The sequence below is a fragment of the Lipotes vexillifer genome, unplaced genomic scaffold (assembly GCF_000442215.2).
Source record: "Lipotes vexillifer unplaced genomic scaffold, Lipotes_vexillifer_v1.1 scaffold230, whole genome shotgun sequence".
Taxonomy (NCBI): Eukaryota; Metazoa; Chordata; class Mammalia; order Artiodactyla; family Lipotidae; genus Lipotes; species Lipotes vexillifer.
This window is the reverse complement of record NW_006775143.1, coordinates 9,297,586-9,325,072: the sequence shown is the minus strand read 5'-3', so window position 1 is coordinate 9,325,072 and position 27,487 is coordinate 9,297,586. Positions and strand designations below refer to the sequence as shown.

At 38.6% G+C, this 27,487-nt stretch overlaps 1 protein-coding gene across 1 annotated transcript in view; it reads right to left on the bottom strand.

The window, feature by feature from the left end:
- Window positions 1-27,487, bottom strand: part of TMEM245 (transmembrane protein 245) — a 102,140-nt gene that overhangs the window by 6,451 nt on the left and 68,202 nt on the right. The window contains exons 12-17 of the mRNA XM_007449811.1: window positions 26,381-26,512; window positions 22,338-22,460; window positions 22,064-22,209; window positions 10,849-10,949; window positions 9,777-9,951; window positions 5,038-5,232 (exon numbers count right to left, since the gene is read on the bottom strand). Of these exons, the coding sequence (XP_007449873.1) occupies window positions 5,038-5,232; window positions 9,777-9,951; window positions 10,849-10,949; window positions 22,064-22,209; window positions 22,338-22,460; window positions 26,381-26,512 (872 nt within the window). The remainder of the gene's footprint in view (window positions 1-5,037; window positions 5,233-9,776; window positions 9,952-10,848; window positions 10,950-22,063; window positions 22,210-22,337; window positions 22,461-26,380; window positions 26,513-27,487) is intronic.

Below are 27,487 nucleotides of genomic sequence, written 5' to 3'. Positions count from 1 at the left end.
TAGGGAAAGCTGCTCCCATGAGCTGACACTTGAGTTGCGATCTGAAGAATGATTAGGAGTTAACTAGGCAAGGAAAGATGGGGGAGGGGGAGAGTGTCCAGACAGAGAAAGCAGCGTGCTTGAAGTCCTAGAGTTTGAATGGAGCTGGTGTCACTGAGGCCCTGACACAAAGCCAATGTGGCTGCAGCTCAGACAGGGGAAAATGTTTCAGAATTCGTGAAGCAGGCACAGGTAGATCATGTAGGGCCTTGGAAGGATTTTGATCTTCCTTGTAAGAACAATGGGAGGCCAGTTTTGGTAAGCAGGACCAGATATGCCTCCATTCTGAAAAGAAAACATCCGCTGCAGTATGGAAAAGGGACTGGAGGATAGTAAGAGTGGACACCGAGAGACCGGCTGGGAGACTGAGATGCCTGCAGCAGTTCAGGTGAGAAACCTAACAGCTGGGCTCAGGGCAGGTGGAACTGGAGAAAAAGGGGAAAGGACAGGTTTGAGATAAAATTGATAGGACTTGGTATAGACGGTTACTGAGGAGATGGAAAGTCATAAGGATGACCTCACACTGGCACATATAATTAGAGGGTAAACATCTACTGAGGAAGGAAACAGAGGAGAATGTTTTATCTTGTGGGGGGTGGGTGGGGAGATGATTAAGGAAAAGAAAGATCTTTAGTTGTAACACACCAGCTCACCTGCTTATTACTATGTGACTAGAGGCAAGTTAACCTCTCTAAGCCTTGATTTCTTCATTTATAAAATATGGAAAACAATCTTTCCTAACCTCACATGAAAACATTGGACAGATTAAGTAAAATAAGACAACGCAGGTAAAGTTTTATCACAGAACTTGGCATGCTGAGTCCCAATAAATGTCAGTGGTGGTTGTTTGTTACTATTTAAGAGGTCATTTAGACTTTCCACTAGAAAGTGCTGTGTTGAACACATAGTTCCTTCAGGCCTTCTCAAAACCCCATTAGAATGCCAGTAAAAACTGTTTTTTTAAAGGCATAAACCTACCTGAAAAAAGAGGAGAAAAAAAAGAACATAAGAGGTTAAGAGCAACAAATTTTTAGAAGATGGAAAGCAGATGAACAACTGCTATGACTCAGCATAACCTAAAAAGCTGAATCCTAAGCCAGGAGTTATTCAGCAAAATTGCCCATAAGGCTCAGGAATTGGTGATATCAAGTAACTTTGGAAGTGGGGTTGAAGGTGGGACTAAACACAGAAGGGCTGCTTTAAAGTGTGCTTAAAAAGCAGTAAGACCAAGCTGTCAAACTCTGGGCAGGAGATTAAAAGATCTTTCTCTGAGGAATTTCGCAGCCCCAAAGGGAAACCAAGAAGCACTGACATCAAGGGTTGCACAAGACAATGGTCCTGGCAGATTATATTATGGTAATATAATAACCAACCCACAGATAATAATACCATAATGTACACATAACAACCAACCCACAGATTCTGAGTAGTTCACTCTTAACATAAGCCAGTAGTCAAAAATATCTGATACCTGCTATTGTGATTATGTTGTGTTAATATGGTGAAGGTGAAGGGATATTAGAGATGTAATCAAGGTCCCTAAGCAATTGACTTTCATCCAAATGGCAATATGTTCAGTGGGCTAGGTCTAATCAGGTGAGCCCTTTACAAAAGGGTCTTAGCAGTCAGAGACAGAAGTCAGAAAAATACTCTCCTGTTGGCCTTGAAGAAGCAAGCATCATGTTATGAAATGCCTATGGAAAGGGGCAGCCTCTAGAAACTACAAGCCTCAGTTCTACAACTGCAAGCAAAGGAATTCTGCCAACAACAGGCAAGCTTGGAAGACGGCTCCCCATCTGCAGATGAAATCCCAGCCCAAGCTTACACCTTGACCACAGCCTTGGCAGATCCTAAGTAGAAGACCCAGCTGAATTATGCCTGTACTCCTGACTCACGGACTTTAATATAAATGTATGTTGTCTTAAGCCACTAAGTTAGTGAAAATTTGTTATGTATCATAGAAAAGTAACACCGACCTATATGCCAAAAAAGATAAATTTTATTTATACAAATAATACTTCAATAAACCAGACCCCCCAAAAATATGATAGCAGAAATGGAGACCTCTAAGAAGGTGTTAGAAGATAAAGTTGGAGAAATCACCCAGAAAATGGGAGCCAAAAAGACAGAACCAGAAGAACATCGGAGAAAAGGTTAAAAAATGATATGAACAGTGTATGCGGGTCAGCACCAAAATAAAAGTAGTTCTGAAAGGGAGAGAAGGAAATCTTATAACTGAAGAAAAATTTCAGAAGCACAGAACATAAATTTCCAGTTTTAAAGGTCACAAAGGCACTTGATACAAGTGCCAATTGGAACAACAACAAAATAGATTAAAAACAACAAAAAAGATCCCATAGGTTTTCAAACAGTTCAATTACAAAGAATCAGGAATCAGAAAGGCTTCAGAATTTTAACAACCGTGAAAGCTAGAAAACAATGAAGAAATAAAGTTCTAAAGAGAAAAAATTTTAAACATAGAATTCTCTACCCAGGCAAACTACTGAGTAAGTATGACTTTAGAAGAAGCCTTTTCAGACATGTATCGTCCCCCAAATTTACCTCCCATGCATTCTTTCCCAAAAATCTACAGGAGGATGTGCTCCAACAAAAAGCAGGAATAAATCAAGAAAGAAAACAATATTGGGAAATCATATGGGAAATAAGGATTCCAACAGAGGGGAGAGCTGAGGGAATCCCCAGGGTGACAGCCGTACCACTCTGCTGGAGCAGATCAGAACAATCCAGGAGTGACTTCTTCAGGAGGATAACACTTATAGCAAACCAGACGCAACTGAGCATGCTGAGTGAGAGGAGAGGTAAATACCTGGTGCAAAGCCTGGCACTGGACTAATTATAAGTTCACAGAAAACAAAGCAAATAAAAAACGGTATCTTTATAACACAAAGGAAAGCAAAATGTTGTATAGGTAAGGAACTATAGACAATATACAAGAAGGCTTAAATACGAATGTAATTTACAGGGCCATAATAATGTAAACACTGAATACTGATCTAACCAATATCACAGTTGAGTAATATCAGGCGGATGGTTAGTAAAAGAGATAATTCCTCACTTTCCAAATGGGAAGTAAACAGTGCCAATACATGAAAAAAATCAAGAAATAAACACAATTTCAAGATATGGAGGTAAACATCAGATAGAGTCGAAAGTGGTTCCTCTTAGAGAGGAAAGGAAGGGGCAGGGAGAAGGCAAAGGACTGCTCTTTTTCACAAGCTTTATAGAAATTTTTGACTCTTTTAAACTATATACATCCATAACTTAAAGGAAAAAGATTACAGCTATATCGGTCCTTACATTACTTTTTCAAACCCCCATACCCCTTAATTAACAACATTCTGCCTTCAGAAGGGGACCAGGGGAAAGGGGTCACTTGCCTCTAGAAGGATTCATATTAGCTTCTTTTGTTTCACCTTAGAAACTAACTCTTGCTCTACCAACCTGGAATCATCAAAAGTCTTTTTCTAAAATAACAGCAAAATATTGATCAACCAATTTTCTTTTTACTTCTTGTTTCATGAGCCCAAGGAATATGGTATCCACTCAGCAAATGCTCTCTACTGCTTTCAAGTAACTGTCCACTGACTTCTCAGGAACCCAGTACCTGCCTTTAAGAGCAAAGGCAGGAAAGGATATCATAGTGTAACCACCCCCAAACTGGTGACGTCTTTGTTAAAACCTCTAAGTACCTCTTCTGTTCATTCTTCTTCAGGAAACTGATATTTCACTGCCATCAAATAAGTGCCTAGAATTAACTACGATGGCCCTTTGACCAACTAGCTCTAACTCAGAAACGTTATTCTACTTGTTTTGGGTTAAAGGACTATGTCTTTCTTCACAAAATACAACACTTAAAATGAAATAAGCAGAACATTTTAGAAGAATTTTAAATAAAAATATAGTTTCACTGAATACATTTTCAGAATCAACTTGTTAATGACTCCTTAATTACACAAGAATATGCAACAAAAAAATTCTTTTCCAACTGAAAATAAAAAGGGCAATGCAGTATGGTCTCTGGAAAGTTAAAATCCTGTATTCTGAGACTTAGTTTTTCATTAAAAGTCTTTCTTGCTTTTCTGTTGTTAAAATGTAATTTCTGGTACAGCCACATAGAAAAACTGTTTTGCAAGTATCCACTAAAGTTAAACCAGATGTAGTCCCTGCCATTCTTCTGCTGGTATATACTCACCTGAAGTCCAAGAGCCATGTACCAGAAAGTTCATAGCAGCCTGATTCATAACAGTCCTAAACTGGACACTACCCAAATGTCCATCAATACTACAATGAATAAATAAATTGCGGTATATTCACACACTGGAATACTATAGTATATAAATAAATATATATAAATTAATAGCATATAAATAAACCTACAGAAATTTTGAAATAGTACAATTAACAGCCATATGTCTGTCCTTCATCTAGATTCACCAGTTGTGAACATTTTGCTACAGTCACTTTCTCCCTCTCAGTCTGACATCTCATCCCTAAAGGATATTCTGCTACATAACCAAAGTATCACTGTCAGACCTAAGAAATTTAACATCAATATAGTATTTCATATATGGTCCATAATCAATTTCTCTAACTGCTTCAGAAATGTTCTTTATAGATTCTCTCCATTCCCCAATCCAGGATCCTGTCATGGGCCCATGCACTGCATTTAGTTGTCCTATTTCCTAAGTCTCCTTCAATCCAGTATACCACTGTCTCAAAATGGTCTTTTAAAATTTATTTATTTTTGGTTTTTCATGACATTAACAATTCTGACCCAATCGGTTTTTAAATGTTCCTGATATGTGAAACCCAAAAGTCTACACACAAATGATTTCTATTTACTTAGTGTCTTCAATCTTTAGTAGAGCAGAGGAACTGAAATACTCTGTATCCTAACAGACTGTATGCAGGTGAAAAATAATGAGACAGGTTAGTTCAATTTCATACACAGTTTATGATCATTCTGCTGTAACTCACCGCTGAGTCTGAATAGGCCACGGGGTCTGGTTTGGTGTGGGTACTGAATTCGTGGGACTCATTAACATGGCACTATAGATATTGGAAGCGACCACAAGTATGCAGAGAAGTATGGGCCCAATGATTGCTCCTTCCAGGCCCAGGTAGTACGCTCCACCGGCCACTGCCAAGCCTGTCAAGTAAGGATGGCCACCTCTAGAATAAAGAGCACACAGATTACTCATGACTTTTAACAAACACAAACCTTGGAGTAAGTCGGAAATACATTCTCTAACACAATGTTCATTCTGTAACACACCTGCCTTTTGATTGCATTATCAGCTTTCTTCAGATTACCTCAATGCACATAACAAGATGCAAAAATTTTCTGGCCTACATGTGTGACGTTTGCCTTTTTATAGGTCCAGCAACTGAAGGAGTGAGGTCAGCAATGTTAACAGGTACCATTACAGGGCTGTCTGAGGAGGGTTAATGTCAGCTTAGGACTGGTTATATAATCTACCTGTTAGGTTTACCTCCATCTAGAAAAATTAAGTGGGCACAATTAAGTGTGTGTTCAACTAATTATGCTTTTTCTATAAAGACGATAAAAATACAATGACATCCCTGTTATTCATAAGTTAGACTTCTAGCAACCTCCTAAAATACAGATTTTAACACAGGTAGTGATAAAAGGCCTCATGAGGAAAATATCTGATAAAAAGCCCAAGATTTTTATTTCACAGGAGAGTCATAACTGTCTTCCAGCTTACCACAGTATCACTTACATAATTGGAATGACATAAGACACAGGCAGACCTCAGAGATACTGCAGGTTTGGTTCCAGACCACCATAATAAAGCCAAATCTCACAATAAAGTGAGTCACACGAAATTTCTGGTTTCCCAGAATATATGAAAATTATGTTCACACTGTACTGTAGTCTTTTAAGTATATAATAGCATTACGTCTAAAACAATGTACATACGTTAATTTAAAAATACCTGATTGGTAAAAATGCTAACTATCAAGTAAGACTTCAGCAAACTAATCTTTTTGCTAGTGGCGAGTCTTGTCTCGATAGTGACGGCTGCTGACTGATCAGCATGATTGGTTGCTGACGGCAGGGGCAGCTGTGGCAATTTCTCAAAACAAGACAACAATGAAGTTTTGCTGCATCCACTGATTCTTCCTTTCATAGATGATTTTTCTGGAGCACGCAATGCTGTTTGAGAGCATTTTACCCACCATAGAACTTCTTTCAATATGGGAGTTAATCCTTTCAAACCCTGCTTCTGCTTTCTCAACCAAGTTTATGTAATACACTAGATCCTTTGTTGCCATTTCAACGATCTTCACAGCATCTTTACCAGAAGTAGATTTCATCACAAGAAGCCACTTTCTTTGCTTATCCATAAGCAAAGAAAGTTAAAGTTTTATCGAGACTGCAGTAATTCAGTTACATCTTCAGACTCCACTTCTAAATCTAGTTCTCTTGCTGTTTCCACATCTGCAGTTACTTCCTCCACTGAAGTCTTGAACCCCTCAACATCATCCATGAGGGCTGGAATCAACTTCTTCCAAACTGCTGTTAATGTTGATATTTTGACCTCTTCCCATGAAACACGAGTGTTCTTAATGGCATCTAGAATGCTGAATGCTTTCCAGAAGGTTTTCAATTGACTTTACCCAGATCCGTCAGAGGATCTGGGTAAAGTCTTACATAATAAGACTTGAAAGTTGAAATGACTCCTTGAACCACAGGCTGCAGAATGGATGTTGTATTACAGGCATGAAAACAACATTAACTTCATTGCATATCTCCATCAGAGGTCTTGGGTGACTGGGTACATTGTCAAATAAGCCAAAGTAGTTTGAAAGGAATCATTTTTTTCTGACCAGTAGGTCTCAAGAGTAGGCTTAAAATATTCAGTAAACCATGTTGCAAATAGATGTGTTGTTATCGAGGTTTTGTTATTTCATTTCTTGAGCACAGGCAGAGTAGATTTAGCACAATTCTTAAGGGCCCTGGGATTTTTGGAATGGTAAATGAGCACTGGCTTCAATTTAAAGTTACCAGCTGCATTAGCCCCTAGCAATAGAGCCAGCCTGTCCTTTCAAGCTTTGAAGCCAGGCGTTGAAAGTCCTAGGTGGCATCTTTTTCCAAGAGAAAGTTGTTTCGTCGACATTGAAAATCTGTTTAATGCAGCCACTTTCATTATTTCTCTTTAGCTAGACCTTCTGGATAACTTGCTGCAGCTTCTGCATCAGCACTTGCTGCTTCACCCTGCACTTTTATGTTCTGGAGACGGCTTCTTTCCTTAAACCTTATGAACCAACCTCTGCTAGCTTCCAACATTTCTTCTGCAGCTTCCTCACCTCTCACAGCCTTCACAGGATTGAGAAGAGTTAGGGTCTTTCTCCAGATTAGGCTCTGGCTTAAGGGAATGTTGTGGCTGGTCTGATCTTCCATCCAGAATACCAAAACTTTCTCCATATCAGCAAAAAGGCTGTTTTGCTTTCTTACCATGTGTGTGTTCACTGGAATAGCACTTTTCACTTCCTTCAAGAACTTGTCCTTTACATTCACAACTTGGCTAACTGACTCAAGAGGCCTAGCTTTCAACATACCTTCTTCACTAAGTTTAATCATTTCTGGCCTTTGATTTAAGTGAGAGATGTCTGACTCTTCCTTTCACTTGAACACTTAGAGGCCACTGTAAGGTTATTAATTGGCCTTATTTCAATATTGCGGTATCTCAGGGACTAGGGAGACCCAAGGAGAGGGAGAAGATAAGGGAACGGCTGGTTGATGGAGCAGTCAAAACACATACGACATTTATCAATTAAGTCTGCCATCTTATATGGGTGTAGTTCATAGCACCCCAATACAATTACAATAGTAACATCAAAGATCACTGATCACAGATCATCACAAAAAACATGACAATAAAAAAGTCTGAACTATTGCAAGAATTACCAAAATGACACAGAGACACAAAGTGAGCAAATGCTGTTGGAAAAATGGCATCAATAGACTTGCTCAACACAGCGTTGCCACAAACCTTCAATTTGTTTAAAAAAAAAAAAAGCTATATCTGCGAAGCACAATAAAGTACAATAAAATGAGGCATACCTGTAGATTACAGCAGCACAGCACACTGATAATAACATATGACCACTGACATAAGAGGGACTTAGAAATAAGGTATATTTTGTTTGTTTCTAGTTTCCAAACACAGATGATTAGAACAATTTAGTGAAGGGAAAATAACTAAATACCTTGGAAGGATACCCTGTACTGTATTACAATTCAGTAACATTTAAGGTGAGCTAGTCTTCAGGAAACCAATAAATTGTATTTGTAATTTACTTGTCTTCTTCATTCCAAAAAGGATTTAGGGCAATATCCCATGTTACACTATGTAAGCAAGCATTTTCCCTAAACAATACATTTAAGGAAAATTTTTATCAAAAATGCTTAAAGCTTAAAAACAAAAAAAAAAGTGTGGGAGCTTTTAAATAAAAGCTTAATTTATTACAAAATAAAATAAAGCAAGTTATGTAAAATTTTTCATTTCCTAATGATGTTGGTTAAATAAGGTGTTACTGTATTATTAAGACAGAACTATATCTAAGTCTTAAATTCTAGCTAAAAACCCTGATATAAAATTTACAGCAAAGTTTAAAGAAATGAAAACACTTAACTATAAATAATGTAACTACTCTTATGGTTTAAATTTCACCTATTAAATGTTAGTTAAGCTCACTATGAAGTTCTCCTGTTATCTTTAAGTTTTAGGCAAAAAAGTTCCCCTAAGGCTTGCTTATGGAGTTGCTTGTTTCTTGTTGCTCTGGAACTCTGGGGCTTCTTAGTTGTTCTATATCATTTATTTTCTATTTTAACTTACTAGAGAGAAAACAAGGTAGTATATGACTGGTCTCTTCATAATTTCAAATTAACCGAAGGGTCCTCTTCCTGTAAACTTAGACCCTGTCTACGCTTATTGTGATGAGTTTTACTTAAAGAAAATTTAAAATATTAACTATTATGACAGTTTCAGTGGGCCATATTCTGAATTTGAGTAGCTAAATAAAATTCAATATTTGTCACATCCTAGATTGTAATAAGCAATGTTAATCTGGATACGTGATTAAATGAGAATCAGCTTGATTTACTGAATGCAATTTCTAAGAGACATCAAAACCTACAAAAACAGATATTTATTATATTGCCAAAGTTTGGCTTCGGCCTTAAATTTAATCTGCATTCATCATAGAACCATACTATAATATCTAAAGTAAGAAAGCACTGCTTGTCAGATACAAACTTGATGAGGTTTCATTTTACGTGGAAATCCTCAAACTTACAACCTAATAATGTGTTTCTCTGAAAGCAAAGAAGTTCTGAAAATAACTACTAACTTGTTATCGTACTTAAAATATTTTTATTTTGAAGTATGTACAGTATTATTTTTTTCCTAGGTTAAATGTCACTAAACCAGAGGATTATTCACAATTTTTAGTCTCATGTATTGTAAATAAAACTTATAACAAAATAGCATACCTTGTAAATGATATTAATTAAATTAAACATTGATTGTATCAGTGGGATCACAAAAGATTACTTCACTGAAAATCCTACCACCAGTCCTTTCTCCCATGCCCAAAAGGAAAAAAAAAAAATCTTCTTAAAAAAGGCCAAAGAAATTCCTGGATATGATTCATCACCAACTTCAGAAGTTCTGTGGAATACTTACCCTGATATATCAGAATAGATGGCAGTATCTACAAAGTATGTCGGCAAGAGATGAAAAACCAACAGTAAGATGGCTTTGCATCCTAAGCCTTGTGTAAGCCACAGGTCTAGAACTGCAGGTACTGCTGCCCAATATGTGCCTAGAAATGGCACTGCTCCAAGGATTGCTGCTAAAGCTAATAAAAATTAAAAGAAGAAAAAGCAACTTAACATCATCAGCAAAGCAATAACAAGACAGCAGAATCTAATCACTAGCTCCTACTACTTAAAAATTTCCACCAGAACAAGTTAAACAAATACAAACTCAAATTTTAGGGGAATGATATGCCCTGTTTAACTGAATTTGCTAGTTGAATGAGGTCCAAGATCTTCAAACTGGGTCATGAAAATCTTTCTGAAGTGTGTGTTTACTTCATGAATCTGTTCTTAAGCAACAAAATTTTAGTGTCCCACAGTTGTTATTCTCAATCAATGGTTAGTTAATACGTATGCAGGTGGCCCTCCATATCCTCAGATGTGGAACCTGCAAATACAGAGGGCCAAAGGACCTGAGCATCCGCAGATTTTGGTATCCTCAGGGGGTCCTGAAACCATACCCTCAGGGATACAAAAGGACAACTGTACAGTCCTATAATATAACTATAGAGCACTGGTCAAACATTTGTACTGATTCCAAAGCCAAATCAGAAATTAGTTTCTAAATCTCGGATAAGAACGTATATTCTTTACCTTGCTTCTTTCTAATAAAAATGAAGTGTAATTTCAATAAAAACACCAAAAATAACCCTGCTAACTAAAGGACCTTACTTTACACTCATCCCTTTCCAGAACAGTATGATCAATTAACAAATAAGTATTTCTTATTTATGCAGTGCTTCCTATGTGCTGGGTATTGTTTTAACTACTGGGGATACAGCAATAAATAAACATTCCAAATCATATTTTTGCTCCTAATCTGGACTAGATTAGATCTCAAAATTTAGCATTTTAAATTTAAGGAAGCTGACAGTACATGTAAAATGGCTTAATGTTCCTTAAATAGAGGACAGCAGAAGTTATGATACAGTTGTTACCTGATGGTATGAAGACAATATTGATGCCAAATATAGTATGAGTCAGCCAGGTGTATAATCCGTAGAAGCCAGCCATTTTGAGGGAAGCATCAAACACCCCTCTAGAACGTCCAAAGATAAAAGGGAAAGAAAATAAACACAGTATCATACTGTGATTCAGAAAAATCAATATTTCTAGGCTTCTGGCTACTTTATCCAAATCTGATAATAGCTTCAATTTTTCCAATGGCCTGAGAATGCTTTTTTCATTTTATTTCAGAGAAACATAAAAATCTTGTATTGAAAACTTGAAACAGATTTACTAAACTGTTCTTTAAATTTCTCTACTGAAAAGATAACTGAAATAAAACACCTTAAAATACCCTATTCACTGAAATAACTCATCAACTCTTCACTTCTAAAGCAGATCGCTCACCACCAAAATAAAGAGAAAGAAAAATAAGTGTGAATATCTTATTTCTGAGGATGTAGTTAAATTTGGAGACATCCAGGCTGTGGTCAGCCCTCTCCTTTGGGAAGAGCAAGTGAGGAATACTATAGCCGGTACTGCATCAGTCTTTCTTCTCGTTAATAAAATGTTCCCACACATCTCAAACCATGCAACCCAACCTACAAAGTAACTTATAAAAATGCTATCAAAGAATGCAGGTCATTGGGAGAGAATTTACAAAAAAAAAATCTTATTAATTCCGAAGTAAAATCAGAGAGGAAAATACAAGAGGTATAAAAACAGACACACATATTCCATGATTAATAGGAGTGAAAATATGCAATCTCAGGTACTTCATTTTTGCTTTTCAGCTGGAAGATTAAGGCAGTACTGTATAAGGAGCAGAAATAAGGAACTGCTCTGAGAGAGCACAAAGGCAGCAAATCTTAAGTTATCCCAAGGTATCACAAGGTTACAAAAACCAGGAATCTGTGGGGTGCACGGGACACACGCTTACATACTCATGAGAGAAGGAAAAGCTGTTTGTGATTGAAAAAAGCAGAGACCGTGGCAGCAACGTAACACTGTACACACAAAAGGACACGCCAAGATTTTCCAAAGCATCCCAAGAGGTGTACTGTGAGAGTAAGTCAAACTCTGGAATCCAGTGACTCAGTCATTTCATAGGGTTCTGAGACATGCATCTGGTGACAGAGTGGCTCTCAAAATTGTGAAACCTTGTCATACTGACCAGCAGCTTTCACTGAAAAAAGTGCCATAGGCTCTCTAACAATAAGGACACAGGCTAAAGAGATACCAAAAAGACTTAAAGTAAGGGAAACAGCCCACAGGAAATATAAAAGATCTGAACAGTAACTGATTAGAAGACATGGAGGAAAAAAAGAACATGAGAGATTCAGGTTTTAAACCTGAGGGAGAAAGAATGGCAGTGTCTCAAAGTCATGGAGAACCCCAGAATGGGCGAGGACATGGAAGAAAAGGGAATATGTTTAGTTTGGGCAGTGTTAAGTCGAAAAAGGATGATGAAAATAAATACCCTGGAGGTAGCTGGAAATAAGAGACAAGGCTTAATAGTGAACTTGGGACAAGAAATTTGAGATACACCAAATAATCATAGGAAAGGGTAAGATATCCCAAGGGGCAAGCCTAGAAACAATGGGGCAATGAGCTCTGTTCTCATAAGGGACCTAAGGACAAAGATACACCAGCCAAAGAGATAATGAAATCATTTCTCTAGTAGAAAGAAAATCACTAGAGTACACTATTCCCAGAGAGCAAGGGAGAAGGAAGCTTTTGAGAATGAGGGAATAATAATATCAAATATCATGGAAAGATTAATGAGAACAAAGTCTAAGAAAAAAAGTACAGAATCTGACTACAATGGGGAAGGGGGGAGAAAAGATACAGATGTGATATTTCGATCAAACTTACGGTGTTTTAAAAATTTTAAGCCAAAAATAAGTTGACATCAAAGTGCAATGGAAATGTAAGGCCAGACACCATCAAACTCTTAGAAGAAAACATAGGCAGAACACTCTATGACATAAATCACAGCAAGATTCTTTTTGACCCACCTGCTAGAGAAATCGAAATAAAAACAAAAATAAACAAATGGGACCTAATGAAACTTCAAAGCTTTTGCACAGCAAAGGAAACCATAAAGAAGACCAAAAGACAACCCTCAGAATGGGAGAAAATATTTGCAAATGAAGCAACTGACAAAGGATTAACCTCCAAAATTTACAAGCAGCTCATGCAGCTCAACAGCAAAACAACAAACAACCCAATCCAAAAATGGGCAGAAGACCTTAATAGGCATTTCTCCAAAGAAGATATACAGATTGCCAACAAACACATGAAAGAATGCTCAACATCATTAATCATTAGAGAAATGCAAAACAAAACTACAATGAGATATCATCTCACACCAGTCAGAATGACCATCATCAAAAAATCTAGAAACAATAAATGCTGGAGAGGGTGTGGAGAAAAGGGAACACTCTTGCACTGTTGGTGGGAATGTAAATTGATATAGCCACTATGGAGAACAGTATGGAGGTTCCTTAAAAAACTACAAATAGAACTACCATATGACCCAGCAATCCCACTACTGGGCATATACCCTGAGAAAACCATAATTCAAAAAGAGTCATGTACCACAATGTTCATTGCAGCTCTATTTACAATAGCCAGGACATGGAAGCAACCTAAGTGTCCATCAACAGATGAATGGATAAAGAAGATGTGGCACATATATACAATGGAATATTACTCAGCCATAAAAAGAAATGAAATTGAGTTACTTGTAGTGAGGTGGATAGACCTAGGGTCTGTCATACAGAGTGAAGTAAGTCAGAAAGAGAAAGACAAATACTGTATGCTAATACATATATATGGAATCTAAGAGAAAAACAAATGTCATGAAGAACCTAGGGTTAAGATGGGAATAAAGACACAGACCTACTAGAGCATGGACTTGAGGATATGGAGAGGGGGAAGGGTAAGCTGTGACAAAGTGAGAGAGTGGCATGGACATATATACACTACCAAACGTAAAATAGATAGCTAGTGGGAAGCAGCCGCATAGCACAGGGAGATCAGCTAGGTGGTTTGTGACCACCTAGAGGGGTGGGATAGGGAGGGTGGGAGGGAGGGAGACGCCAAGAGGGAAGAGATATGGGAACATATGTATATGTATAACTGGTTCACTTTGTTATAAAGCAGAAACTAACACACCATCGTAAAGCAATTATACTCCAATAAAGATGTTAAAAAAGTAAAATATTTATCATAAACCTTGGACATAGTAAGAATTCAATAAATCTTAACTGATTCTAAAAAAAAAAAAAAAAAAGTGCAATGGAATACCACAAATGAATCACCCCTCTAGGTGGCAAGTAAGCAAAGCTCAATCCAAAAAGGACCACTCGTAGGAAAACAGTCTCCTCTAGCTCTGGGAATATTGACTGTTGGTAATATTCTCACTAAGGCAACTTTTAAGTAATTTTGTAGACCCTGAATGCACTATCTATTGTTCGCAGTAACTAAACATTTTCATGTATCCCAATGAGGGAAGTAAAGACAATATATTTCCCCTACCGTATGATCTGGCACACAGTTTTTTAGAAAGCAGAGAAAAATCTTCTCATAATTTACTAAGAGAATTTTTTAACTCCTTCAAATTCCTAGCCATTTTTTCTCCTCTCTTTCTTCTACATAAGTTTTATTGAACTATAATTTACCAACAATAAAACTCACCAACTTTAAGCATATGATTCCGTGAATTTTGACAAATGTATACAGTTGCATAACTACCACCAGAATCAAAATATAGAACGTTAGCATCATTCCCAAAAAGTTTCCTCATGCCCTGTTACAGTGAATCCCTCCCTGAGCCCTGGTCTCTGACAGCCACTAGATATGCTTTGTCACTACAGTTTTGCCTTTTCTAGAATTTTGTACTAACAGAATCATACATTAAGTACCTTTTGAAAAAAAATGTGGTAAAATATACATAACATGAAACTTACTACTTAACCATTTTTAAGTGTACAGTTCAGTAGTGTCACGTACATTCCCACTGTCATTACACAGCTTTTTGTTTGGTTTCTTTAACCTAGTACAATGCTTTTGAGGTTCAGCCACACAGTAGTTTGTTCCTTTTAAATTGCTGAGTAGTATTCCATTATCTGGATATACCACAATCTGTTTATCCATTCACCAGCTGATGGGCATTTGGGCTATTTCCAGTTTGGGGCTATTGTGAATAATGCTGCTATGAACACTTAAGCACAAGTTTTGGTCATATGCTTTCACTGCTTTTCAGTAAATGCCTTAGAGTGAAGATGCTGGGTAATATGGTATCTGTTTAACATTTTAAGAAACATTAGCAATTGTTTTTATCTCTCCATTCAGAGAAAACCTATAGTCTATGGACACCCAGCCAGAAGTTACTGCCTGCTACATCACACCACATCTCCTCAAGGTGTAAGGCTTAAACTTCATAATTATGGTATTACGTGGGTGTATGCTGGCAGAAAGAACAATTCAGCTCATGAAAAGCTAAATGACAATGCATCTGGAGTCCCAAGTAACTTACCTGACACACACTTGGTGCTCAATAACAGTGGCTATTATCGGAGCTACTGTTATCAGGTATCAAGTTCACCAGTCTCATATGTATGTAGCATACAGTCTTCCTCCACTATCCACCTCAATCTTTTTTTTTAATATTTATTTATTTAATTTATTTATTTGGCTGCGTCGGGTCTTAGTTGTGGAACACGGGATCTTGGCTGAGGCACGTGCAATCTTTCGTTGCGGCGCACGGGCATCTCTCTAGTTGTGGTGTGTGGGATTTTCTCTCTCTAGTTGTGGCACACAGGCTCCAGGGCATGTGAGCTCTGTAGCTTGTGGCACGCAGGCTCTCTCGTTGAGGCATGTGAGCTTACTAGTTGTGGCGCATGAGCTTAGCTGCCCCGCAGCATGTGGGATCTTAGTTCCCTGACCAGGGATTGAACCCAAGTCCCCTGCACTGGAAGGCGGATTCTTTACCACTGGACTACCAGGGAAGTCCCAATCTTTTCTTTTGAGTAGAGGAACATCTGTGTGTGCTCCACCTTCTAAGACACCTCTTTTCAGTGACTCTTTAAAGACTGACAGTTGTTCTCTAACTACATCTCCAGGCTTTCCCAGCACTCAGCAGTTGGAGAGAATCAAATTCAGAAGACTCAGGGGGCTCTTTTCCTCCCCTCTTTCGGTAGCTCAGTTAATCTGGCTCAGCAGGCCTGATTTAGCTCAACGGATGAGACTGACACCAACCCCTGAGCTGGAGGCTCCCCCTTTCTAACAAGGCCACATCCTCACTCAGAGACCTTCCACTGTCAGACAGTCCCATAGATGTTCCCCTGCCCCGTGCCATAAGGAGACTGTTACAAGGCAGGGGTCCCCTCTACTGGAAGGCAGGCCATAGCGCATCCCACCCAGTTAGGCCTCATCTAAGCATACCTCTCCGTGAATAAAAGTTCCAAGTTCATACACAATCAGCTTTTTGTCTAAGTGTAATTATACTTGTATAATTATGACACATAAAGGTTTGTGTGTCCCTGCCTCGTTTACACAACTACATATCTAACTCCTCTGTACCAGAGACCTAAATTGACTTCAAATGATTGGTTAGAATTTTAATTCTTAACCAGCGCTCTGTCTTTATCCTTTATAAACTCTGAGATGAAACTGTTATTTTCACAAGTTTTTTACTTCTGCTCTCAGCCCCCTCTCATTTCTGACCGAAAGAGTATCTGTGTTACTTTTCCAAACTGAGTGAGAGAGAACTAGCCAGCCAACTCAGGATTTCATCAGATGACCTGCTTTTAATGGAGTGAGACTTGAAGCTAGGACATGGGTGGGGAGAATGAAAAACCACAGTCAAGAAGCTCTGTGCCCTCAGGGTACACAGAGCCCTAGACCACAAACAAGTAGGAAGCACAGTCTAAGGGAAAAGATAGAAAAGGAGAGTAAAGAGTCCACAATCAAATTCTGCCTCCTCCTGACCTTTCCTTACACTGGGTCTGCCCTCTTTTCTTTCTAAAGGTCAGACAGGAAGACTATTAGACTATCATTCCCCAGGGAACAACAGTAGTCTACCCTCACTGCCACACACTGCACCTCAAGTAGAAGGTGAGCTAGTGGAGAGGGCAGGCATGCTCAGAGACCCCGTGTATAAAATGACCAATCAGGGATCCCTTCATTACAACCCCCTCCCTTTCCTGATTCACTAGCCACCCCAGAGACCCAGCTCCACAGTAAAAGGTACAGAAACTTGGTTGACACTGGATTTCCATTCCAGAGGGGAATGGTCACGCTGTGCACGCAGACCTAGCACGCTGGTGAGGGGCTCAGGGAGAGCTGCTCCCACAGACGCCTTCCATCCCCACTGGAAATAACTGTGAATCACACACACAGGCGTACGACGGTGGCATCACATTAAATCGTGTGGAGTCCTTGGCAGCAGTAAATACTAATTCAATATTTTTATATAATTAACACATTGTTTTGTGTCTTTGACAGCGCCTACCAATCATGGATACTTACTTTAGTGTTAATTAAAATCAACAAGAGGTTGTTTCAATTACATACGCAAATAGCAAACATTTGTATCTCAACACTAGTTCTATTATGAGCCTTATTAAAATGAACTTAGCAATTTTTAAAGCACCACAAAGAGAAACTAAATACAAGACAAAGTTTTTAAAAGTCATTTCCCTTGGAAACTTGAAGCAAAGGTTTAAGCTTATTAAACTGATCTTTAATCAAGTAGGTTAAAAAGGCATTATATTTACTGACTTGGTTATTATTAAGAACTCTACTAATTTTAATTTTCCCGAGCATGCATAAGAGATTCTGCCTCTCTATTTCAGCGTTAGGAGATCTCTTCAAATAAATGAAAATATATTTTCTTACAGCTTTAAACTCTTCCTTATACATTTTAATTTAAACAAATAATGTTTATAACCTTAAATCCACAAGAATTTCTTTCTAATGAATATTTAATATTTCCAGTAAAAACTGGAAATACTGATTTACTAAATGATCGACGCTGATTTTTTTTTTTAACCCAAATACTTTTAATTCTGCAAAACTGGAGGGTAGAGGTGGGAAGCATGTTCACCGAAAATCTCACAGTACATACATTCTCCCATCAAATTCATCACTAGAACTCCCACCCACCAGCCCTGAAAAGCGGTAATCCCACAAGCAAGAGCCCTACCCGTGTGCATGCACTCATGTGAAAATATCACACACACTAAATTGCACTGAGGCCGTGACAACATGCAACTTAGTAATGTGCAATATCTCCACCAGAGCAAGCAGAATGGAGCATCGGGGAAGAAGGGTGTGATGCAAACATTCAGGACACAACATGCTCTAAGGGGAGGAAAATGGTTCAGGGGTAACGGATGCATGCCACTAACTCAAAAATTCATGAAATGAAAACCCAATCACAAATGTATTCGGTTTAGAAGAATACTCATTCAGAATGGAGAAAAATAACTAAGGTTCAGAAATTCAATGAGACAGTGATTATCTAGTAGCCACATATTTCAGAAGGCAAAGCTTGAAGAACAAAGACACCTTCACTGTCTGGACATGCAGTTAACTCCCAATTTCAATTCCACTTTTAACTTATTAATGGATCATATAAAATGAGTTTAATAATTCACTTAACTGCAACACTGATGACAACTAATGACTGATGCTTATAAAACCCGACATCACTGATAATTTACACACTGAACTTCAGTCTCGGGGCATTATGATAATATTTTCATGATCGTTTGTATAATATTTTCCCTCTTAAAATCTTTCTCCACGAAGAAACATATTCCATCTTGAACATAATCCTTAAGAATGAAAAAACTGACAGGAGCTTGTAGAACTAGAACTCATTGTTATCTTACATACATGAGAAAGCTCTTCAGAGGTATCTATGTATGACTGTATATTCTAAGCCTTGAATTTGCCCCAGTAACGAAATAAAAAGCACTCAGGCTGCTAAAAATCAACCTGAATGACAATCTATAATTTATATAACTTGATATAGCTGTGGTTAGAAAAATGGCCCAGCCTATATAACAAGTTATCTCGTCTGTACCATATTTTTCAGACTCACAGAAATCTATCAATTTTGAGAACAATTAGGATTGTAGTGTTGGTTGTTAATTTTTTTTCTGTATTAAAAATAAGTCCTCTATGTAACTTTTACCACAATAAAAAAACATTAATCTTTGCTCTGCACCTGAAACTATCACAGCATTGTTAATCGGCTATACTCCAATACAAAATAAAAAGTTAAAAACAAATTTAAAAAAAATAAGATAACAAAATGAATGGTTTTTGTACAAGTATACATTAGAACCAAGACATGGGCTATTCTTACAGTACATAATTAGTGTGTACAATCCCAAGACGATAAAGCAAATCTAACCTGTGAAAAGACATACATTTCCTCATATCTATGTAGATGACTGTATGCTCTCTAACCTCAAATTCCTTCCTGAACCAAAGACCTAATTTTTTTTAATTTTTATTGAAATATAGCTGACTTACAATGTTCTGTTAGTTTCAGGTGTACAGTAAAGTGTACAGTTATACATATATAACAAAGTTATACAAAGATTCAGTTATACATATATATATGAATATATATATTCCTTTTTACATTCTTTTCCATTATAGGTTATTACAAGATATTGAGTATAGTTCCCTGTGCTATACAGTAGGCCCTTGTTATCTATTTTATATACAGTAGTGTGTGTATTTTATTAACCCCAAGCTCCTAATTTAACCCTCCCCCTGGCCTTGGTAACCATAAGTTTGTTTTCTATTTGTTTTGTAAATAAGTTCATTTGTATCCTTTTTTTTAGATTCCACGTATAAGCGATATCATGTGATATTTGTCTTTCTCTGCAAATAACTAAATTTTTAGCTGCCAGCCTCATGTGTCCATGTGAATAGTCTTAACAGTACCATGAATTTAATTCATCATCTTCTGTTCCAACCATCTCCTGGAAGAAGGCATCATGGTATACCAGAAGAATGTGTGATCTCAATCAGCTGGACTTAGGTACAAATCACAGCTCTGCTTACCAGTTCCAAGGAACCATGACATTAAAGAATAATCTTTAAAACAAAGGAGGTGGCATATTTGGTATGAAAAGAAAAATGACGCAATGACAGACATTTAGAGTATGGCCAGCTGTGCTAGTAAAGGTTACTTCAGGAAAAAGAAGTATCTTTCTTGAAGTTCTTTATGGACAAGATACTTTTCTGTAAGACTCGGCTTAAGTCACACTGACTAGAGGATTATGGCAGTCTTTGATATGGCTGATTCCATAGCTTTATCCTATTGGGAAGATAGAAAGTTATTATTTTTTTTTTTTTTCTTGCGTTATGCGGGCCTCTCACTGTTGTGGCCTCTCCCATTTGTGGAGCACAGGCTCCGGACGCGCAGGCTCGGTGGCCATGGCTCACGGGCCCAGCCGCTCCGCGGCATGTGGGATCTTCCCGAAACGGGGCACGAACCCGCGTCTCCTGCATCGGCAGGCGGACTCTCAAGCACTGCGCCACCAGGGAAGCCCTAGAAAGTTATTTTTCCTTTTTGGTAAAGTATTTGCATAAACTTTTTTGAGACAGATGTCACTTAGGTACACTAAAGTTAATCTGTTGATAGATTAATAAAGATGATAACCAATGGTCAAATAGGCTTAGAAGGGATGCTAAAGCCAGCAAGCATCTTTCCTGAAGACAACTTCACCCTGAAAGCTGTTACAGTAGACGATATACTCCCAAACTCAGAATATTTACATGGATGGCTCCATGTGGATACCTGGGAGCACCAAAGGGGATAAGAGCTTTTTTGGTTTTAATCCCACCTACTGTCCAATAAAGTAGGAGGAAAAACAGAAAACCTAGCAGAGTTTCCAGAGAAAATATATTTTAGGTGCATGCATGCTATTTGAACGTAACCAAGGGTTTTCCAAAGATCAAAGTGGTTTTCCAAAGATCACCAGCTGTTACATGAACACAGTGAAAAAATAAGCCAAAATCAGTCAGACAGAATTATCAGGTCAAATCAGGATTTCTGTGGCAGACTAGTTTCAAGAAATTACCATTTCCTTAAAAGTAGGTGGGAACAGAAATGCCAGCCAAAGATTCACCATTCAAGAGAAGCTTTAGACCGCCTAACAGCTCATTAGAAAAAGGAGCTCTAACGGACAACATGAGGATTTCGTTTGAGTAGCTATTCATAAGAAGTCAAAATGAAGCAGAGTCTCATTAATGAGTTAGAGCAAATGAGGAACAAAGTTTGGGGAAGGAGCTGAGACAAGGCTGCAAAGGCCTCTCCCTACCTGACATGATGAAGAGGAAAAAGAAAAAGGCATCAGTGACTTGGAAAGAGGATACGAAGAATAAAAGCTGAAGAATCATCTCATTCAGAAATCAAGCCTGCAATACTTAGACCCCAGAAGACATGGTGGAAATTTCTGGCTGGAACCTGCGATACAGAGCGCGTGACTTGGAAATAACCCCAAGTTTTGCATTTCCGGTATCGAAACTGCCCTCTGCAGAGAGCGCAGCCTGGCTGCAGAGCGCCAGAGGAAGCAGCAGGAAGGCCACCTACTCTCCTCCCCAGGCAACGCTAGAGTTCCTGAGAATACGAGGGGGCTCTGAGAGAAGCTGAGGTGTATGCGTGGTGCAGGAAGGGCTTCTCCCGAGCAAATGATGTGACGATTAGGAGCTGCAGCAAGGGCCCGGGGACAGGCTATTAGACCTTTGTACATCACAGGCTTGAGAGTAAGATATTGAAACTGTTTTACATTATCCTCTCAAAGGAGATGTTAAAAATTTGAAAATACCAGGGGCTTCCCTGGCGGCGCAGTGGCTGAGAGTCCGCCTGCCGATGCAGGGGACACGGGTTCGTGCCCCGGTCCGGGAAGATCCCACGTGCCGCGGAGCGGCTGGGCCATTGAGCCATGGCCGCTGGGCCTGCGCGTCGGAAACCTGTGCTCCTCAACGGGAGAGGCCACAACGGTGAGAGGCCCGCGTACCGCAAAAAAAAAAAAAAAAAAAAAAATTGAAAATACCAGCGTCCCTCACTAGCTTAGCACTGAATGTTACCAGGAAGGCTCAAGACAGAAACATGGGCCTCTCATGGAGAGCAGTTTCTGAAGGAAGGAAGAACAGCATAAATCTTTTCCCTACCTGATAGCTTCTTCCACAGACTGGCCAATAATATTAGAAGAAGGACCTGGCTGAGATAGTGGTGTCAGGCTTATCACCCACTTCACTGGCTTGTAGTACTCATCACTGGAACTTAACAGATAAAATAGTGTGGTCAGGAAAATTATCTGCAAAACAAAGGACAGTACCTCCTAAAATATCACACTTGGAAACTACAGGAAGGAAACATAAATGGAACCAAGAATATGTTTTACTGCAGAAGGAGTGTGACACGTACTCATCTGTGTGTACATACCAGAGACAGAACAAAGTTGAGGAGGGCAGTCCCGCTGTAGAAGAGGATGGCCAGGAGCGTGGTGACAGTGGTGAAGAGCAGGCTCACATTCCGGCTCATAACGATCCACAGGGACTCTAAGATCTGGCGAGGAGGGAAGGCTAAATATTAGAACTAATCCTCAGGAAAGAAGTTTCTACAGCTATCTAGTGTGCTCTTAATGGAGTGTTTTAGCACCATAACCTGAAACAACAAGAACTGGGTATTATTTTATCTGAAAACATTTGAATGTTGATTAGTAAGGAAAATGGTTAAGTAAATTATGGTGAATGTACTACAAATAATAACAGGCAGCCATTAAAACATCTCTATTATAACACAGAACAATATTTTATGATACAATGCTAAGTTTAAAGAACAGGACAGGGCTTCCCTGGTGGCGCAGTGGTTGGGAGTCAGCCTGCCGATGCGGGGGACACAGGTTCATGTCCCGGTCCAGGAAGATCCCACATGCCGCGGAGCGGCTAGGCCCATGAGCCATGGCCGCTGAGCCTGCGCGTCCGGAACCTGTGCCCCGCAACGGGAGAGGCCACAACAGTGAGAGGCCCGAGTACCGCAAAAATAAAATAAAATAAAGAACAGGACAAAAAAGCTTATTTATAGCATGATTATAACTATGAAAATGGCAGGCATAGAAAAAATACCTACAGAAGAATAGGCCAGAATGCAACCTGTAGTTGTATGTAGCTTGTAGGACCACAAGCACAGGCCAAGAAATTCTAACATTAGTCTGATTAGCTATACCTCCCCCACCGACTTGCCATCTTCAACTTAGAACCAACAACAAACACAAAAGCATCACTTCAATGACTTCACTAAAGCCACAATAAAAGAAATGAACAGATGAGGTCAGAGCTCTGCAGCTAAAAACCTTTCCTCAGATAGATAATGACCCTATATCAAGACCTACTGAGTTCATCTGATCCATCACCTGCAAATTCACTAGAACCAGATGTTAATACAGGTTAAATATTACTGAAAGAAGATGTATAATATCTATAACACACCCACGTGTTTTCACGTAGGTGTGTTATAGATATTTCCTATCTCTTCATGAACTTAAAGTCCCATATGATAATGTCTGTTCTATTATTCTCCCCAAGAGGACTATCCTTCCTCTTAATGAAAAGGAAGCAAGATGATCAGAAAAACACCTTCCATTATAGTTTTCAAAATGCTCGCATAAACCTCACAGCAATGCAGCGAGGGAAGCAATGTAGATGATATCATCCTTATTTTACAGATATACAAACCGAAGCTCACAGATTTTTAAAAACTTGCCCAAGGGCATGAAGCTAATAAGCGGAACTAGAGCTAGGACCAGAACTCCTAATGGCTGGTTTTATTTTGCTGCCCTTTCCAGAAGAGAAGTTCTGTTTTTTGTCATATGCTCAAGTTATACCATCTCTTCCATGAAAGGCCTATGCATTCCTTTCCTACCTCAAATGTACCACTTATAAAGGCATATTTTGTTGTCCTCAGCATTTCTTGCAAACCTCAGCTCAGCCTTCATAAGAGGACTTCGGCAGGCTAGTTTCATTTACAATAGCTCCTTACATAAAATCTTGAAAATGCTTCATGATGCCTACAAAAATATGCATGATTGACTGTTTGACCTTATGGGATAAAGAATGAATGAATACTGCCACTGATTCTAAGAAACAAACCAACAATACCCTTACTTGTGATTTTTACAAACATTCTTTTGGGGAATTCAGTCACTTTGGAATTTTTATCAAAAAATTTTTTTAAATACTTTCTGGGTCATACTGAGAGGAAATACTCTGTGGTAATTCTTAAGAAATTAACTGAATACATTAATTGTAGACTGGTAGTCACTAACAATCCAGTAACTTTTCTATGTACTCAAAGGGATTAAGAAGGAAGGTTCAGAAAAGAAGAAAGAGATGCTGGGTATTATAAAACCAAAAAATTCAATCAAGGGCTGACCTTGACAGTTTCTAAAAATTTGTTCTGATGAGATAGGTGGTGATATTAAAGAATGTAACTTTTTTTAATACTGTAAAACAAAACGTGTCAATATTTAGAATTAGATATTAGTGAACCAATATTCCAAATGACCAGTGCACATTACAAAATCATGTAAGGGTAGATGATCCATTCCTAGCCAAGACAGATCAAGGGACTTTAATATAAGAGAGTAGAAAAAGTTCACTGATACGGTTTCAAATTCTACACTGCAACTAACCTTTAAGAAATACCATTTGTTGAGTTTTGGTGTTGTATCAAAGAATAGTCACGATGATCTGAAAAGGTTATTAAAAGACTACCCTCTTTTCCAGCTACATATCTGTGTGAGGATAGATTTCCTCATATACTTCAACCAAAACAACATATTCCAACAGACTGAATGCAGAAACAAATATGAGGTTTGCAAAATTAAACAGGTTTGCAAAAATGTAAAGAAAGCCACTCTTCACACTAAATCATTTTTTTTGTTTTGGAAAATGGTTATTTGCAGACATAACAAGCATGTTCTTCATGTCAACAAGTAACGTTACTTTTTAGTGAATTGATAAATATTTTTAAAGTTCTCAGGTTTTTTTTGGTTGTTGTTTGTTTTTTTTTTTTTTTGCGGTACGCGGGCCTCTCACTGTTGTGGCCTCTCCCGTTGCGGAGCACAGGCTCCGGATGCGCAGGCTCAGCAGCCATGGTTCACGGGCCCAGCCGCCCTGCGGCATGTGGTATCTTCCCGGACCGGGGCACGAACCCATGTCCCCTGCATTGGCAGGCGGACTCTCAACCACTGTGCCACCAGGGAAGCCCTAAAGCTCTCAGTTTTAACTGCTAATACAATAAGTATCAATAGAACCCAAATCAGCAAAAGCTCTTTGGAGTCCTCACACCAAAATCTGAGAGCCACTGGACTACAGAAAACAGAGGGAAGGGATTATCAAAAACAACATTCTTAGAATTGAAGGACATGAATTTCTAGATGTAATTTCAAACTGTTGTAGCTACATTAGGCGATTGGGAGAAAGGGAAAATGTGGGTGAAGGGACTTGGTGAAGGGACCAAAGGAGTCGCAAGAAAACCCCAAGGGAGCTGTAAGGAAGCACTGAGGGACTTGTATCTTCATCTTCCATGTTAGGAAGCCAAAAGATAATATTGTAAAACCAAGAAAGAGCAGCATAAACATTATTTAAGAAATTTAGAGGTAAATACACAGAGAAAGCTAAAAGAATTGAGAGCTCTTTTTGGAGAATGAGACTGAAGTGGGGAAGCACAGAGCAGGGGCACTGCTATTTTTTTATTAAAAACCTTAAAATATTTTTGACCTTTAAGCTACGGTCATCTATTATTTTGATAAAAATTAAATGTTAAAAATATCTAGCACAGCAAACCTCCACTTTCATTAACATGATGAGAGTTACAAGTTTATTCACAAGAGAAGTCTTCTCATCTCTGTGAAAAGCCACAGACCAAGATACCTCTCAAAGTATGCTATGGAATGAAGAATAGTCGCTGAAACTTGGCAACACGGCAAGCTGTTCCTTGCTGCCTTTGATCCTTTGGTAAACAAGGCAGAGGTGGGTGGTGCATGAGGGAAGGACAGGTGGGATGATAATAAGCGAAGCCTTTAAACATCCAGTCTCTCTAATGTGACTGGAACCATATTTCCATCTGCCAAAGGGCTTCACCCACCAAAGCTGGCTCCCTCTCTAGTGGTCCAACTGGGGACATTCTGGTCAGCCTAGGGGACAAGGATACCATCTCAGAATCTGAGAGCCACAGCATTACGTGTGCTACCTGAGTCAGCATCTCTTGGTTATTCTTCAACCACAGAGGAGGCATCAGGGAGTTACACCTGAGGCCTAAGGCTTTTGGACATCTTTCTAGTGCATTTCAAACTCTCCAAACTGTAAATGTCATGGCATTAAAAACAGGGTACCGAAAGGCCTTTCAGTGTGTGAAGAAAACTGGGAATTAGAGTTTCTGTTTTTGTTTCTAAGTCCAGTTTAACTATAAATACTATTTCTTACCGAAAGAAATGTCTCAATGTTCTCATGGACAAAGGAAGCGATATCCTGCCAGTCCAGAATGTCTCCCAGCCAGCTATTTTGACGACTTATGTGCATCTTGTGTCCTTTGAGCCTTCCAGAGTGCGTTACATTCTATGGAATAGAACAGTTCAGACATGAAATCTCCATCTTAACCTAAAGAATAGGAGGTATAAATAGCCTATTTTGTTTTAGGTCCACTTGAGCAATTTAGAAAGTGCACAAAGGTGAAAAACTTTTTATCATTTAAGAAATCAATAAAGAACTCCACCGAAAGACCTGAAATAATATTTTTCTGTTTACATTCTAGTTACTGTGTCTCAGCCTAGCTTAAAAGCTTCCCTTCTAAGTATGTTCATGAACACACTTTACTCATCAGTATGTTCATCTGAACACGAACTCAGCATATACTTTCATCTTCTTTTTCTCTTTTAGCCCCTCTAACCTTTCTCTTGGTCTCCCAGTTTTGCTTTTTTCCTCCTTTGCTCATCTCTCTTATTACTCCTCCATACACGCTAAAGGAAGCAGAGGGGAAATAAGAATATGAAAAAATACAGCTAAAACCAATACAATGTTATATGTCAATCATATCTCAATAAAACAGGGGAAAACAAGGGTCGGGGGGAATCTAACTTGTCTATCTGGAAGAGAATTACATTGGCAGAAATGCAGGAATAACAGATTTGAAAGAGTGATGTATAAACAAAGTGACTGGTAAGGTTAAAATTTAGAAATAGAAGTACATTCTTAACATTCTTGTGTTTCCATTCTCACACTTTTTTCAAACAGCACTGTGATGCCTCCCTTCAATATGCAATGAAGACATTAGATCCTAGTAAAACAGGTAAAGAAAGCAATGCTCTTACCCACTTACAAACCTATGCTTTTAAAACACTGACCACCCTGGACCATAAGTGAAGCTCAAAGCGGGTGAGGGACAGTAAAAGCTGTTTGTCTGTAAGCAGAAGCCCCAGAGTCAGCAGAAGTGGATACAACCTTTCCAATAGTCTGGCTGTTCAGCAGATATCTCAGAGATCCCCCCCCAGTTAGGTTTTTTTTGTTTTTTTTTTTTTTTTTTTTTTTTGTTCC